The 17,344-nt window shown below is 41.8% G+C and overlaps 1 protein-coding gene across 8 annotated transcripts in view; it reads right to left on the reverse strand.

Moving 5' to 3' along the window:
* Nucleotides 1-17,344, reverse strand: part of PML (PML nuclear body scaffold) — a 44,503-nt gene that overhangs the window by 25,570 nt on the left and 1,589 nt on the right. For all 8 annotated transcript variants that reach the window (XM_030875010.3, XM_060294006.1, XM_030875014.2 and 5 more), the window contains exon 2: nucleotides 16,506-16,972. In XM_030875010.3, the coding sequence (XP_030730870.1) occupies nucleotides 16,506-16,972 (467 nt within the window). The remainder of the gene's footprint in view (nucleotides 1-16,505; nucleotides 16,973-17,344) is intronic.

Consider the following 17,344-nt stretch of genomic DNA (forward strand, 5'->3'; position numbering starts at 1 on the left):
GAAAGAGGCAGGAGGCAGGAGAGTGAGAGAAGGGAGAGGTGATGATGGAAGTAGAGGTCACAGTGACACTACCCTGCTGGTTTTGAAGACGGAAGGGGATCATGAAATACAGAACGCAGGCAGCCTCTAGAAGCTGGAAAAGGCAAGACAATGGATTCTCCTCAAGAGCCTCTAGAAGGAACACAGCCCTACTGACGTCTTGATTTTAGCTCAGTGAGACCCATTTCAGACTTCTGACCTCCAGAGGTACAAAACGATATATCTCTAATGGTTTAGGTCCCTAAATTGGTGGTAAATGTTACAGCAGCAACAGGAAACTAATATAAAAACCCAAGCAGCCTGGCTCAGAGTCCATGCTCTGAAACACTGCAGTGCTGCTTCTTCAAATATTACCAGGAAAAATATTAGTTACTTCCCTAGAAATACTGCTGTAATTTACTCTCACCAGGAATGAAAATAATAAGTTAGCCCACCTGAGGCCAGGAGAAAGGATTTTAGCTGGGGCCACTTTGGCTTGAATTACTGAGATCAACTTGTCCCAGAGAGCCTGCTGGCCGACCCAATTCTAAAATCTTGAAACCAGGTACTAGTCCCTCAGCTTTGCCAGCTCTCAACCTTCCCAAGTCACCCAAGGTGGTAAGGTCCCAGGGCTCGACCCTCCTGCTCAAACACAGGAGACTTATGCCACGCTAGCAAAGCTTTTCTGGAGACAGAAAAGTGTGTGGAAAGTGGGATGGGGGTTGCCACTGGGTCATGAGCCTGGAGCTCCTCCAGCCTCAGGAAATCAGATCTAAGTAACAGAGACCCACATCACCCAGAGGCAGGACCAGTGGCTGTGGTAAGTGGCAGGTGGAGCAGAGAAAAAAGCTGCGCAGATGTGGATCTGACCTCAGCTCTGTGCCCTTCCTTGGCAGGTCATTTAACCTCTCTGCACCTCAGTTTTCTTACCTGTAAAATAGGGATAATTCCTACCTCATATGGGAGTGCTGGAGAGGATCAAATGAGGTAAGCCCTACATGAATGTTTTTTTAAAAGACTATGATTATAATTGCCTGAAATATTAGTGCTCCCTAATTAGACATTACTAATGAGAAATGTTAAGCAATTATGAAAGGAATGAATAACTCTACAGAGGGCAATTTGGCAGTATTCATCAAAATTACAAATGTATTTATCCTTTGACCCAGCACCCTCCCTTCTAGATATCTTTTCGGCAGCTCTATCTCCATACATAAAAAATAACATTTGTACAACGTAACACAGTCCATAATAGCAAAGAATAGAAACAACCTAAGTGCCCATCACTAGGCAATGACTTACATAAATTACAATGCACCTGTACAATGGAGTACTATGCAGCTGAAAAAAACTGAGAAAGTTCATTATATGGAAAAATCTCTCTGGCAAAATAAGGATGATAATAGGAGTATTAGGAGGATTCGATGAGTTAATATATATAAAAGGTTAGAACAGTGACTACCATAGAATGTGTTCAATTATGACAATGTATATTTTAAGTAAAAAAATCAAGGTGTAGAAGTGTATTATAGGGGACCTCTCCTGGTGGCGCAGTGGTTAAGAATCTGCCTGCCAAAGCAGGGGACACGGGTTCAATCCCTGGGTCGGGAAGATCCCACATGCCGTGGAGCAACTAAGCCTGGGCGCCACAACTACTGAGCCTGCGTGCCACAACTACTAAAGCCCGTGCGCCCTAGAGCCCGCACACCACAACTACTGAAGCCTGTGTGCCTAGAGCCCATTCCCCGCAACAAGAGAAGCCACCGCAATGAGATGCAAGTGCACCACAATGAAGAGTAGCCCCCGCTCGCTGCAACTAGAGAAAGCCCGCGTGCAGCAACGAAGACCCAGTGCAGCCAAAAATAACACAAAAGTGCATTATAGGATGCTGCTTTTTGTGTAAGAATGGAAAAAAATAAGAATATATTCATATTTGATTGCATCTGAATAAAGAAACCTTGAAAGGATACAAATTAATAAAAGTATTTACAGGATGGGGCAGGGAAGAGGTGGAGTGAGGCATTTCATTGTATGCCTTTTAGGTTGCTCTCATGTTTGAACCTTGTGAATGTATTAATATTACCTATGTTTTTAATTAAAGAACAGAATTCTAATAGATGTGGGCAATTAGATAGGCTATAGAAATAAAGGGAGAACTAGAACCAGTTGTCATTTTCCTAGCTTTGGATCCATGGGAGAGGGGCTGAGACCGAGGTGAGTGACCTTTCCTTAGAAAGAGTGTTCCAGGCCTGGGAAGGGGACCCCTAGGGTGGCCTGGAGGGAGAGCAAGACTTGCTGAGGAGACCACAGTCTCTGCTGGGTCCTCTTCTTAAGCCCCTTCTGCCCCAAATGGGGTCTCCCCAGGGAAACCAGCCACCCCTGCCCCTCTGGATGGAAGGAGACAATTGGCTTCAGGTCCCTATTGAGGGGCCTGCATCAGACGCCCTGGGGTCCAAAGCCCCCAACTTTCTGATAAGGCTGAGATGCAAACCCTGAATCAGAATGACCCATTGTGGGCCTGCCACCCAAGACCAAGGATGACCTCCTTGGCCTATGGTTCCTTCACCCTCATTCAAAGGACACTTACTGAGCACCCACTGTGTGCTTGGCACTTTTGGGGGAGACAGAGGTGAGGTGGGCACCTACCCACAAGGAGCTCCATGACAAGGACCCAGACTTAACACAGACAGAGAGGTGTAGCTCTGGAAAGCAAAAGGGCACTTATTTGCTTCTGGAACACTCGAAAGAATGAACTAAAACACCACAGAATCAACAAGAAGTTGCTCAGCAAAGTGGCTGGATTATACCAGAATTAAGAGAAGAAAACAGCTTAATTCTATTCCAGCAAAGCAAATGAAAAGACATATGGAAAAATTTTCCATGTTCTCATTCACAACAGCAATTTTAAAAATGCTAAAAAAAAAAATACCTAGACATAATCCTAGCAAGAAATACATAGAACTTATATGGAGTAAATGACAAAAACCCACTAAGAGAGAAAGTCTAAAAACAGAAAATTGTATCAAGGTCCCGACTGGAGAGACTAAATAGTATAATATTAATTTTCCTCAAGTTAATATAAAGGTTTAAAGCAATTTGAGCCAAATTAAGAATGAGATTTTAAAACTTAACCAACTGATTCTAAATTTCACATGATGAAAAAAAAGAAAAAAAGAAAACAGAATAAATTTCACATGAAGGAGTAAACGGATCAAATAGCTAAGAAATTGTTTGAAAAATCAGTGTAAGGAAGGGGATTTTCTCTGCCACTGACAACATTATAGAACTACCATTATTAAAACGGTATATACTAGTCTAATAGTCAAGAGAACAATCAGCACAACAGACCAGATAGTCCTGAAAGAGGCCCTGGCACCTATCAGAATGTAATATTTTATTTAATAAAGAAATGTCCAAACTAATGGACATTAAAGGATTTTCAACAATTATATCATGAAAACTGGCTACAGGGGGGGAAATAAATCAAGTTAGAGCTTTGCTTCATACACTACACCAAGATATATTTTTTGTTTTTTGGTTTTTTTTGCGGTACGCGGGCCTCTCACTGTTGCGGCCTCTCCCGTTGCGGAGCACAGGCTCTGGACGCGCAGGCTCAGCGGCCATGGCTCACGGGCCCAGCCGCTCCGCGGCATGTGGGATCTTCCCGGATCGGGGCACGAACCTGTGTCCCCTGCATCGGCAGGCGGACTCTCAGCCACTGTGCCACCAGGGAAGCCCCACCAAGATATATTTTTGATGAATCAGAGTTAAATATGAAAAATAACACCATGGAGATATAATAGTTACTATTTACTCTCATGACGGTAAAGACCTTACAACCACTGAAGACGTGGAAGAAATCATACTATTAACAGATGCAGCTGCCTGAAAATTCAAAACTATTTTTTGGAAAGACGTTCATGACCTCCTATTATAAGAAAAGCACACTTTGTAACACTAAGTGTTGTTCATTCTGTTTTAGATGATTACAGAGACAGCAGGAAGGAAAGGAAAAAGTCTAGACTGATAGTAGTTACCTCTTTCTCTTCCTCCCTCCCCCTTTTTACTTATTGAGATTTTCCAAAAGTTTCCGTAATCAATTCTAAACAAATGAGTTTGGACTTTAAACAGGAGGCAATGGGGAATGGTAAAAGAACATCCCCTCTAGGATTTACAACAAGCTCTTTCTCTTCTGCCTTGTGATATATTGTTTCGTTTATCCCTTTATGACTGTTCAGCGAATTGACTGCATGATTAATATTTTAATAGAAACCCCAACATGTTTCCTGGGTTCTCAGTCTTCCCATCCAAAAGCTGCCTGTGTCTAAACCACCACCCCAGAGGCCACGTGACAGCAGACAGGATATGGGTTCTGGAGGCAGCCCGACCAAGGCCTGAATCTGAGCTCTTCCACAATTCCTAGCTATGAGGCCTTGGGTAAATTACTTTCTCTCTCTGAGTCTTAATTTCCCCATCTGTACAATGGGCCTAAGGATGCTCTCTCACAGACTGTTACAAAGACAAGGGGCTGGTGTATGTGAAGTGACCAGCACAGTGCCAGATACACATCGGACATTCTGGAGCTGTGAAAGAAGAGGGGGCATTAACCACATATGTACACGTGGCAGGGGAGAGCCCTGCTGCTGGTGGGTGAGCCTCTCAACCTCAGGCAGTAAGGAAACATCACCACTGAGTGCGGTCTCTGGGCTGTTCCCTTCCCAGTAGGGACATGCCGCCCTAGACCAGCCACACTTCCCAGTAGGACCAGAGCAGCATGGTACTTCTGCTGTACTAGGAAACAGGGTAACTCAGAATGCAGGAAGCAGAAATCCTATGAAAACAGGACTAGTGGAGGAGAGATGGCCCCAGAGCAAAACTCCAGGGCAGGGCCTGGCTTGCCTGAATGGTGACGGAAAAACTCTCCACTTCACTGCCCCCATCTCAACAAGGGTTGATGGGAGCTCTCACTTTGGTGGAGTATGGAAAGGAGTAGCCTCCTTTGGAAATTCAAATAATTAGCTAGAGGGTAATTAAAGGGATCCGTCTGTCATTTACACAGTAGTATGGATGCATTTAATGAGGCTGGTTTCCTGCCATCTCCAGGGTGACACAGTTGAGGAAATAAGATTTCTGAAACCAGGAGAGGAGATGAGTAATTGTAGAGACTGGGATGCTCAAAGAGAGTGAAAGCATTATTCCTGTTGATCTCCCCTCCTCCAACTATTCATTAATTGAGAAGGTGGTGACAGAGATAGGAAAACCTGCCTTCTCAGAGAGGAAGATAACAGAAGTTAAGAGAAGCAGCAAAGAGGGGCTTCCCTGGTGGCGCAGTGGTTAAGAATCCGCCTGCCAATGCAGGGGACACGGGTTCAAGCCCTGGTCCAGGAAGATCCCACACGTCGCGGAGCAACTAAGTCCGTGCGCCACAACTACTGAGCCTGCACTCTAGAGACCACGAGCCACAACTACTGAGCCCATGCGCCACAGCTACTGAAGCCTGCAGACCTAGAGCCTGTGCTCCTCAACAAGAAAAGCCACCACAGTGAGAAGTCCGCACACCACAACGAAGAGTAGCCCCCGCTCGCCACAGCTAAAGCCCACGAGCAGCAACGAAGACCCAACACAAACAAAAGTAAATAAATAAAATAAATTAAAAAAAAAAAAAAGAGAAGCAGCAAAGAAAGAGGAGAGGAGGAAGCCTTGTCTATTTCACACTATGGTCTTATGCTGGTCCCACACCCAAGAAAGAAGAGAAAGTTTGTAGTTTTCCTTCCCCACTCTTTTCTATGTAGGTCTCTGCTTTCAAGACTGGCAAATCCATGGTGGACAGTGTTCTGCTGGGCCATGTCACTCATTCAGTAGGTAGCAGGTGCACTGCTGCATGGGTGCCCTGCCTCTCCTGCCCTCTCTATGGCAGTGAATGGCACTACTGTTCAAAGGTCACTCAAGCCAAAGATCAAGGGGAATTCCAGATTCCTCCCCTCTTCGGCTGCTTCAACAATGACTCATTATTAAGTCTTGTTAAGGTCTACCTTCATTTACTTAAAAAAAATTACTGAGTACCAGCTAGGTACAGGTATGGGGCTAGAATGCAGAGATGATTTAAGGTAGAATTCTGGTTCCTAAATCTGTCACATCAGTTCCCATTGATACTGCCTTTGTTCTTGCCCCAATTATGGCTTATCTCCTTTAGCACTGTCCCCTAATAGGCCTCCTTGCCTCTGGTCTCTCCAATCAACCTTTCCCAGTGCCACCACATAGTATTTCTAAAATGTGATCATCTGGGAATTCCCTGGCGGTCCAGTGGTTAGGACTCCGTGCTTTCACTGCCAAGGGCCCTGGTCTGATCGCTGGTCGGGGAACTGAGATCCTACAAGACACGTGGAGCAGCCAAAAAAAAAAAAAAAAAGTTATCATCACCATACACTGAGGTGACTGCAATGATGCCCCTTCAAAGTACAGTCAGAATAGCATCAAGTGCAAGAAATATCTTAAATAACACATAAGTAATATGTTAATGAAGGAGATTCAATTTTTGAACGAAGTTAGATCACTTGGGCAAATTCACTGAGTTTTATAATAATGCACTATAATTATATAGTATTGGATATTAGTGAACATGAACACAATTTGGATTTACATGCCAGTAAATGTTGCAAGAGGACAAGGCAAAGTTTACATACAGTGATTACTTATTAATCTGATTAGGCTATTTCATTTAAATCCAACCTAATTTCAATAAATAAAACGGCAAAAGAGATGGAAATAGCTGAAACAATCAATTAACTAAAGCCGTGAATAAGAAAAATGCTATTGGATATTAAGGTAACATTAACATAATACTGTATTAAATAACATATGGTATAAACAGACAGCTCTTCTATTTAGTTGTATCTATCTCAAAATACCTCCCCAACTCTAACAGCTTTGGCAGAACAAATCCAAACTGTAATACATGCCAAAGCGGGCTTCCCTGGTGGCGCAGTGGCTGAGAATCTGCCTGCCAATTCAGGGGACACGGGTTCGATCCTTGGTCCAGGAAGATCCCACACGTCGTGGAGCAACTAAGCCCACGTGCCACAACTACTGAGCCTGTGCTCTAGAGCCCGTGAGCCACAATTAGTGACCCCGCGTGCCACAACTACTCAAGCCCGTGCGCCTAGAGCCCGTGCTCCACAACAAGAGAAGCCACCGCAATGAGAAGCTCCGCACTTAAAGGAAGAGTAGCCCTGGCTCGCCGCCAACTAGAGAAAGCCCGCGCACAGCAACGAAGACCCAACACAGCCAAAAATAAAAAAATTAAATAAATAAATTTATTTTAAAATAAAAAGCCAAAGCAGGCATTTGTTACAAAATTCAATGACTATAAAGTTAATCATTAAATGTTAATAGAATCTGGTGACATAGGAAACAAGTTTGTGTCCTTATGTGACACAAACAATTTTGATATTCTCCAGAAGTACTTTTATTAAAATAAGTATAAAATGATTTTATGTAGCTCTGAGAGTATACTGTGGTTCTGATCTTTGTTACTCACTCAATACTCACTAAATATTTAAGTTTCCCCCAAACTGTGGTAATACTCTTAAGATTACTAATAAGAAAAAAAATAAAATCATAAATTAAAAACTGTAATACTCATGGTAATAGAGCAAGAGGAAAATTAGAAGGAAAGGAAGAGGAAGAAAGAGGAGGAGGGGTTATGTAAGAAAATTTCATTGAAATAAACAGAATTTTTAAACTAAAGGAGCAAGCCAGGGTTTCAGAGTAATTTGATACAATACGCTCCACACCAAGACAGCTTGGTTAAATTGATACACTTAAGGAATGAAAAATATCTTTAGGCATCGAGACAGAAAAAGGAAATAAATTTGGCCTCAGGCCTCTCCTGGTAGACGTTTGATGCTGGAAGATAAGACAGCAAAGTCTACAAAGCTCTAAAGGAAAGACCGTGACCAGGTATATTACACCCAGCCAAGATGTCATGCAAGCGTAACTGACAGACATTCTCAACACCACGCTAGGAATTCAGAACACAGAAGTCCTTCTTGAGAAAAACTGCTAATTGACAGCATCCGTCCAACCAAGAGCTGAATCAAAACAAAGAATCCATGAAAAGTGGTGTTAAAGTGAAAGGACCAGTGCTGTGCATTAGAGCCATTGTGATGTGGAACCAAGACTACAAACACGGGAGTGGACCATCCTGATCTTTCACGGCAAAGACTTTGTTACTGTCTAAAATGCATTCATTTCATTAAAAACTATAATGACTCCAGCCTCTTGATGCCTTAGTCATTTTTTTGCTTAATCTTAGAGAGGTCTTTTAGGAAATGTTTTAGGATGAAGAAATATTTCTTTGAAGTTTAGCAAGTCTAATTTTACTTTAGTATCTTTTTCTTTCATCAAAGTCAAGGAAAATTAAATTTAACATTGCTTAAATAGCATGCTTCCTTTGAATAAGCCAATTGTAAGGGAAGATACACTCTTGAGCTCGAAACAAGTAACTTGTAGAATCCTCTTTTTTTGCAACTCGGCCAGGTTGTTAGTTGAAAACTACCTGTATGTGGAGGCCGGCAGCACCAGGACAGACTCTGCAGAGTGCAGTCAGGAAATCCTGCGTCCTGTCCTGGCCCTGGCTCAGACAAGATCTCCTATTTGGGGATGAGCTCCCATTAATGTTCAAGCCTCTTGCAACAATTCTCTCTTCCTCAATAATCTTATAGGAAGGTCAGGGAAGTAAGGTAATAGCACAGGAAAAAAACATCTCAAAAGACAGGGAAGTGATTTATTGTGTTAAGAAGAGGTCAAATCCAACCAGAAGAGCCCATTCTCTGACCATATTGGAAAAGGTTTCAGTTTCCTATTGAAAGGCGCTGCCCAGGTACCAAGGGATCGGGAAGCGTCACTCAAGGCTGGTTTCAAGCCTGTCCCCTGCACTCTGGTTCCTGCCACCACTGCGTGATGTCCACCTCTGCCCTGAACCCTCCCCTGGGCTGCCCAGGATGCCTCTCCCCACCTGTTGCCAATCATTCCAACTTCTGGTCTTGGGCTGTCTTTTCCCAGTTTATGATCTCATCATACGTCTCAAACTTGAATAATAGGTCTTTCATTTTCCCCACTCAACTGTAACTAAAGCTCTTCCCGCTACAAGTTTTGATGGTCCTGGATTAATTCCCCTACCCCATCCAGCCAAGCTTTGGGATCTGACACCCCAACATGGGTCTCAGCTCCATCAACAGTCCTAAACCCCCATTACCCTTGGCTGCAAGGCACTCCCCAGCACATGTGATGAAAAGGCTGGCAGCCACCTTGACCTCCAGGTCAGGCAGGCCATGGCCGTGTGACACTCTGGCCTTCTCCCCATGCTGCCACCTCTGCATTCTTGCAGGCCTCACCCCCACCTGCACCATGCTCAGCCTCCTAATGTGGCTCCCTTTCCCCAGGTCCAGATTCTTTGCTTCAGTTCCGCTTGGGTCATATATCCAACAGTAAGGTGGTAAATCTCAAATTCTTTACGGAATAGGGTAAAATGTAAATAAGCACGCAGCCAAAGAAAAAAAATCCTGGTCTCCTTGCTCCTCAACTTGCCCAGTTCAATCAAAGTACCAGAGTGCAGAAAGAGGATCTGAACATTATCCCACTCTCTGCCTTAGTACCACCAGTGGGTTTCCAACAGAGTCCCCAAAGGTCCACTCACACTGTGTTCTACAGGATACTCACTGGTACCAGAGTAAACTGCAGGAAAACGGAGCAAACTGAGAACATTCTTTGTCCCGGAAATTGTAGGACAGAGTCCAAACTCCAACTCTCCCATGTTTGACCCTAGCTCACCCTTCCAGCCCCTGCCCTCCTGCACAGCCTTTACTTGCAGTTCCTGAAATGCAGCAGACTTGCTGGTGCCTCTGCCTTTGCACATGCTCCCTCCCCTTTCTGCTTCCTTACAGGCCAGGCTAAGTGTGACACCCCCTTGGAAGCTGCCATCCCCAGACAATCAAGGCTGGGCAGGTGGCCTTTTCTGAGATCACATGCCTGGTGCCAGCCTTCCTTCTTCCTTCTGCCCTTAAATAACTGAGCACACACGGGATGTCAGCCGTCTGGCAAGGGAAAATATGAGGGAGAGGATGGTGTCTTATCACACTGTCCTAAGGGCTACTAGCAGCACAGAGTGACAATGGTAAGCAGGCTTCCTTGAAGCACTCTGCGGCCTTGATTGTTAACTGCAGATCTGGTTCCTCCACCAGACTGTGACCTCAGAGGGCCAGGGCTGCATGTTTGTATTTATACCCTAGCACCTAGCAGAGGGCTTGCTACATAGTAGGAATGTGGGCTGAAAGAATGGACTCCACAGGTGTGGTTGATCAAATGCCAATGGCCCCAGGGAGGACACTCCCAGGCTGAGTTTGAAAGTTTAAAGCCACTTCCGATGCTGCTCCCCACTGTGAGCCCTAAGTCAGCTCAATGTCAAAGGATGGAACGGTTTATTACTGACTTGTAACTTGCAGGAAGTTGTCGGTTATTTATGTCACTGAGGTTTTGTGCAGAAGAAACAAGTTGAGTTTTTCCAGGAACCGTGGGTAGATTGTGAAACAACTGTGAATTGTGACTGTGTGTGTGCGATTTTTAAGCAATACTGTCAGGTTTTTGAAGCCATCTACCATGCTCAAGGGAAAAGAATCCTGTCCTCTTGCTGGCTGGACCTCCTTGCCCCTTGTACCTTGCCGACTGTGGAGAAATCCACCCCCCACACTAGAGGTGAAGCACTCTGTAAGCTACCACCATCTGGGGCTCTGGGAGAGGCCCCATCCTCACTGCAGGGTAGGAGATGTAAACTGTGGTTTATACAGTTGCTGCCAGCCCCTATCAGCTACTAAGACTGTGCAGTCTAGATGTCCACATTTACATGTGAGCAGACAACACAGAACTACAGGACCTATGAAGAGAATCAGCAGGCAAAATGGGGACCAAACTGATTCCTGGCTCACACTGAAAACAAGGGTAATATAGGAAACATAAACCTTCTAAAAATTCTAAGTTTGCTTTTCAGGGGGATTTAAGAACATACACTGAGAAAACAAGAACAGGCTGACAAGAAAAAGCATCCTGAGAACACTGACCTTGTTTGGCAATTAAAAAAACATGACTGCAACTGTTGCAGCACCATGGATGGACCTAGAGACTTGTCATACTGAGTGAAATAAGTCAGGCAGAGAAAGATAAGTATCATATGATCTCACTTATATGTGGAATCTAAAAAAATGATACAAATGAACGTATTTACAAAGTAGAAACAGAGTCACAGATGTAAAACGCAAACTTAAGGGTTATGGGGGAAAGTGGGGGAAGGGTTACAGGGGAAAGTGGGGGAGGAGGGATAAATAGGGAGATTGGGATTGACATATACACAGTACAATATGTAAAACAGATAACTAATAAGGACCTGCTGTATAGCACAGGGAACACTACTCAATACTCTGTAATGACCTGTATGGGAAAAGAATCTAAAAAAGAATGGATATATGCATATGTATAACTGATTCACTTTGCTGTACAGCAGAAACTAACACAACATTGTAAATCAACTCTACTCCAATAAAAAGTTAATTTAAAAAAAGCCACACACACACAAAAACAATAGTTATAAAAAGAAAAAATAAGCAAATGAACAGAAATCAATATATAAAAAAGTAGAAGATAATTTCTTTGAGCTGAAGAAAGACTTGAATTTTCAGTTCAACAATGTCAGAGAGGATTACTGAAAAAAGAAAAGACCTATAGCTTGATCAATCATTTTCAAGAATAAAGAAAAATTATATAAACATCCTTAGCAAACAAAAACAGATTACCCACAGGGGCAAAATAATTAGGTAATAATTAAATTTCTCATCTGCAGCACTGGAGGCCACAAATTTATGAAGCAATGTGTATATACTCCAAGATGAAAGATTTGTGATTGTGACCTCAGAATTTTTACACCTAGCTAAACTTTCCTGTAAATGTGACAGCAGAGAACTCCCTGGCGGTCCAGTGGTTAGGACTCCATGCTCTCACTGCTGAGGGTCCAGGTTTGATCCCTAGTCAGGGAACTAAAATCCCACAAGCTGTGTGGCATGGCCGAAAATAAAAATAAAAAATGAATTAAAAAATAAATGTGACAGCAAATGAAAGACATGCAAGTTAAGACAATCAAGATTCCAGAAAGCAACCTCTGAAAAGCAACCAAAAAAAAATTACTTGAAGTATTCCAGCCAAATGGGAAATTAATAACATTAAATAATTGAAGAAAGGAGAAGATATGTTATAGAAAATATTATTGTGAGCAATGAAACTAATTAAAAGCTAAGATTATAGATAACAAGTGGGTTATAATGTGATGATGACACTTAATAACTGTCAAAAAAGGATGCTTAGAATAGAAAAGACATAAAATTTGGTAATATCTAGAACTAAAATTTCATGTTATTTCAACTATATCTGAATGTGGGAAGAGAAAGAGGGGAGAACAAAAAGTATGCTATAAGTTTTATCTTATCTGGAAGAACAGTTGTAATATACTCTTGATGGTGAGAGATACAGACACACACACACACACACACACACGTGTGCACGCACGCGTTCTAATATGTTTGTTAAAAATTTAAACCAGAATAGAAAGAGGAGAGAGATATATGATATATCTCTACAAAAAATACACATTTTAAAAAAATCCTAGGAATATGCTAGTCCACAGAATATGGTCCAAGGCCCCAAAGAAAACATCAGTCCCAGATATAACTCAAATACTAGGTGACCATACTGTGGAAATTAACATCAAATATTTAAATCAAACATCACAAGCCACTTGAAAATTTTAGAAAACTCCCTCGCCCAAACTCTTCTATCAAAGAAAAAATGTTTAAAAAGAGAAAAGACTGAAATTATAGATATTTGAGAAATGACTGACTATGATTACACTACATCAAAGTTATGGGATGCAGCCAATGTCATACTCACAGGAGAAGGTATTAAACAATAAGGATAACAAATAAATGAATTAAATGTTCAGTTAGATGATGAATAATGAGAGACAAGTAAAAGAGAGAAAATAATGATGATAAAAACAAAATGATTAGTTAGGGCTTCCCTGGTGGCGCAGTGGTTGAGAGTCCGCCTGCCGATGCAGGGGACACGGGATCGTGCCCGGGTCTGGGAAGATCCCACATGCCGCGGAGCGGCTGGGCCCGTGAGCCATGGCCGCTGAGCCTGCGCTCCGCAACGGGAGGGGCCACAACAGTGAGAGGCCCGCGTACCGCAAAAAAAAAAAAAAAAAAAAAAAAAAAAAGTTAGAAAAAAGGAAAACATTAATATCAGTAAGCAATAAAAGACCAAAAAGCTAGTGCTTTGAAAAGATCACTAAAATAACCACAAATATACATTATAAAAAAGAAAGGGGACACAATTACAGGTATAGATGAGATTTTTAAATTATAAAAGATAACTCAGGATGAACTAGAAAACATTCCAAACAATCTGATTCAAGATCCAAAAAAAAAAGGGAAAAAACCCTACTCTTCAAAAAAGGTACCTGTATCAGATAGTTTTTCAAGAAACCTCTATAAGCTTGAATTGCTATGTTCTTTAAACTAGTGTACAGCAGAGAAATTCTCAGAGTAGCATTTTAACATTTATTGAGTATTTAATAGGTGCCAGGCACTATGCTAAGCAATTTATACATATCATCACGTTCAAAAAAGCTTGCAAACTCATTGAAAGAGTTGTCTTATCAAATGAATAAGAAAACTTGACAAGGAAATCATACATATTCATAAAATTAAAATTTAATTTTAAATTAAAATTAAAATAATAGTATATCATGACCAAATAGACTTTTTCCTCCCAGGACTTAAAGAATGGTTCAACATAAAGAAACCTACTGATATAATTCATCATACTGAAAGGTGAAAGGACATCTTCAGAGTCCAAAAGAACACCTATTCCTGAGTTAAAAATAAAACAAAATAACAGCAACAACAAAACTCTAAGAAAACTAGAAGTGGGAGGCAACTTTCTTAATGTGATTTTTAAAAGTCACCTACGGAAATCAATAATAAGCATCGTACTAAACAAGAAAACATAAGAAACTTTCTTATGAAAGATAGGTACAAGACAAAGTTGCCTTTTCTAACCACTGCTTCACATCATTCAATACTGTCCTGGCAGTGCTGGCCAATCCAATGAAACAAAGCTACAAAGAGGTAATATGTATAAATACTGGAAAGAAAAAAGGTTTTATTATTTGTAGGTGATATGACTGTTTACCTAGAAAATCCAAAAAATCAACTGAAAATCTTACAAGAATAAAAGAGCCCAATAAGATGGCTAGATGTAATACAAATATACATAAATTAATAGCATTAGTGAATGTTAATGGTAACCAATTAGAAATTATAATGGAAAAAGATTCCATTCATAATATTATTACATATTATAAAGTTAACTATAATTTAAAAGTTCAAGATGTTTGTGAATAAAACTATAAAACCCAAAGATATAACCAGAGATGAGGACAATTCTTCCAAGATTTAATGTCACCTGTCAAAATCTCAATGAATATGTAACTTCTGAAACTGCATGAATTGTAACAGCAAAAGCAACTGTACAAATTATGAAAGTAAAATTATTTTTGAAAAAGAATGGGAATTCACCCTATCAAAGCTACAGAACTCCTTACAGTAGTAAGGATCAGCATAAGAATAGTTTGGTGCAGAACAGAGATTTACAAACATATTCATGACTACATGGACATTTAGTACAAGATTAAAAGGGCATTTCAGATCAAAGCAAGAGTGGAGTATTCATAAGCTACAAGGATATATTGTACAACATGGGGAATATAGCCAATATTTTATAATAACTATAAATGAAGTATAACCTTTAAAAATTGTGAATCACTATATTATACACCTGTAACAAAATACTGTACATCAACTATACTTCGATTTTAAAAAATGGGAAAAAACAAAAAGAGTGAATTATTCAATAAAAGTTGTTGAGAGAACTGGCTTTCCATTTGGAGAGAAATGCAAAGCAAGGGTTCTTACCTTATACCACACACAAAAATAAATTCCATGGGAATGAAAATTTTAACTATAAAAACAAATTATTAAAATAGAGTATCAGTAAATATTTTCAACATTGGCATAGGAAAAATCTTTCCTAGGATGATCAAAGCCAGATACCACAAAGGAAGAGATTGAGGGATTGGACTACATAGAACTAAAAACTTAGAACACAACACCCCATATTGAATGAATGACAAAGGTCAACACAGGAAAAATATCTGCACTATAACAAGCTCTTACAATTAAAGACTAATTCCTAAGAGTAAAGAAACAAACAAGCAAAGGCCCTCAGGATGCAATTTACAAATGAAGAAGCTCAATGAATAAAAAACATATGAAAAGCCACTGGACCTCAACCTTAACAATAAACAAAGAAATCCAAATTCAAACAATAGTATCAGCTGTGGAGGAATCTGGTAGTACAGGTGGTAAATCTCCAAGCAGGAAGTAAGTTTAGCAGGAATGGAGCTCTGTCTGAGTGTGCCCCCAACGGGCAAAGAATACTTTCACTTTGCAAGCAGAGCCCCAAGAATCTTATACAAGCTATCTATGCGGGGGAGGGAGGATTAAAAGTTCAGATAGGTATGCTACCTTTTGCTTAAAGGGGGAAAAATAAGACCTATAAGACTATATACTCCTACCTGTGTGTATATTCACAAACTCTGGAAACATTCAAAACTGGTAACCGTGGTTAAACGCGGATGGGGGAGGGAGAAGTGGTGGGTATTAGGCAGATGGGGGACAGAGTGGAATGGAGACTTTGTCCTCTCTATAAATTTTGTTTGTAATTTTTTGCACCATATAAATGTATTATCTATCCAAAAAATCCTGAATTAAAATCCTGTACTGTTTAGTAAAAATCATTAATATTGGACATGACTTTTTTTTTTCTCATACAGACACTCCCAGGAAGTGCATTGTTCCGGTTTTGACTTTTCAGACAGAAACTAACTACCCACATCTCATTCTAGAATCCAGCTATACTGAGACTCCATGGCAATGCTTCTGGAAAATTCCACGATAAGACTTTCTAAAGGGCAGTTTGGCAACATGTATCGAAATGTAAAACTTTCATAACCCTTCACCTAGAAATGGCATTTCTAAAAATTTATCCTGAAGAAATGACTGGATATGGGTGAAAAGATGTTTCTGCAGCATTATTTCTTATAAGGGGAAATTGGAAACTACTGCTATCCATCCATTCGCACGGGACAGCATAAATTGCGGTCATCGCTATCGATGCTGCTGGTCTGTGGACCTTATTTTGAGTTGCAAGACGTTAGAAGCTCCTTGACCCACGTTCCCGGCTGTGAGACTTTGGATCTCTGCTCCCCGCAGCCTCTACCTCGCTCTTAAAAGCTTCACCCCACCCTGGGCAGGCCTGCTTACCTGGTCAGCGTAGGGTCGCGGTGGTTAGGGTTGGAACAGAAGATGTTGTTGGATTTGCGCGTGTCATCCAGAAACTCCCGCGCCGACTGGCTGCGGAGTTCCGCCAGTGGCCGGGCCTCGTGCTTGAGGAACCACTGGTGCGCCTCGATGCACTTGGCACAGAGGAGCTGCTCGCACTCGAAGCACCAGTAGTCGGCCAGCTCTTTGCAGCGGGTGCAAAGGGCCCGCGCGTCCACGATTTGCCGGTACACATGCAGGCGCCGCTGCAAGCTTCGGAAGAAGACGTTGTCCAAGGCCTGCACATCAGGGCCTGGGGGCCAGGGCGCCTGGCAGATGGGGCACTGCCCGCCAGGCTCCTCCAGGCATCCTGAACACAGCGTGTGCAGACAAGGCAGCAGCTTGGGGCACTTGGCTTCTGCCCGGCAGCCCTGGCAGTGCAAGAACTGGAACTCTTCCTCCGTGGCTTGCTGGGGGATCAGAGAGGGAGGTGAGATCTGAAGTCCCAGGAGTCCCCACCCAATGGACACCCACCCCTATGGCTGGAGGCTGAGAGTGGGACTTCCAATGCCATACCAGGCTGTCATTGGATGATGCAAAACCCAGGCTTATCAGTACCCCAATCCTCCACTTACTCAGGCCTTCCCACTCTCACTCCACAATTTACTGAGCATCTACTTCTCCTAAGACACAGTACTAGGCCCTGAGATAAAAGGATGTATAGGACAAATCCCTGCCTTCAAGGAACTTAAGTTTAAAAATGAGATTCATTAAGTGTATATCACATAACCGCACATAAAGTGCTTAATACACTTTGATATTTCCTCAGAAAGTTAAACATA

This window comes from Globicephala melas, chromosome 2 (assembly GCF_963455315.2).
Source record: "Globicephala melas chromosome 2, mGloMel1.2, whole genome shotgun sequence".
Taxonomy (NCBI): domain Eukaryota; kingdom Metazoa; phylum Chordata; class Mammalia; order Artiodactyla; family Delphinidae; genus Globicephala; species Globicephala melas.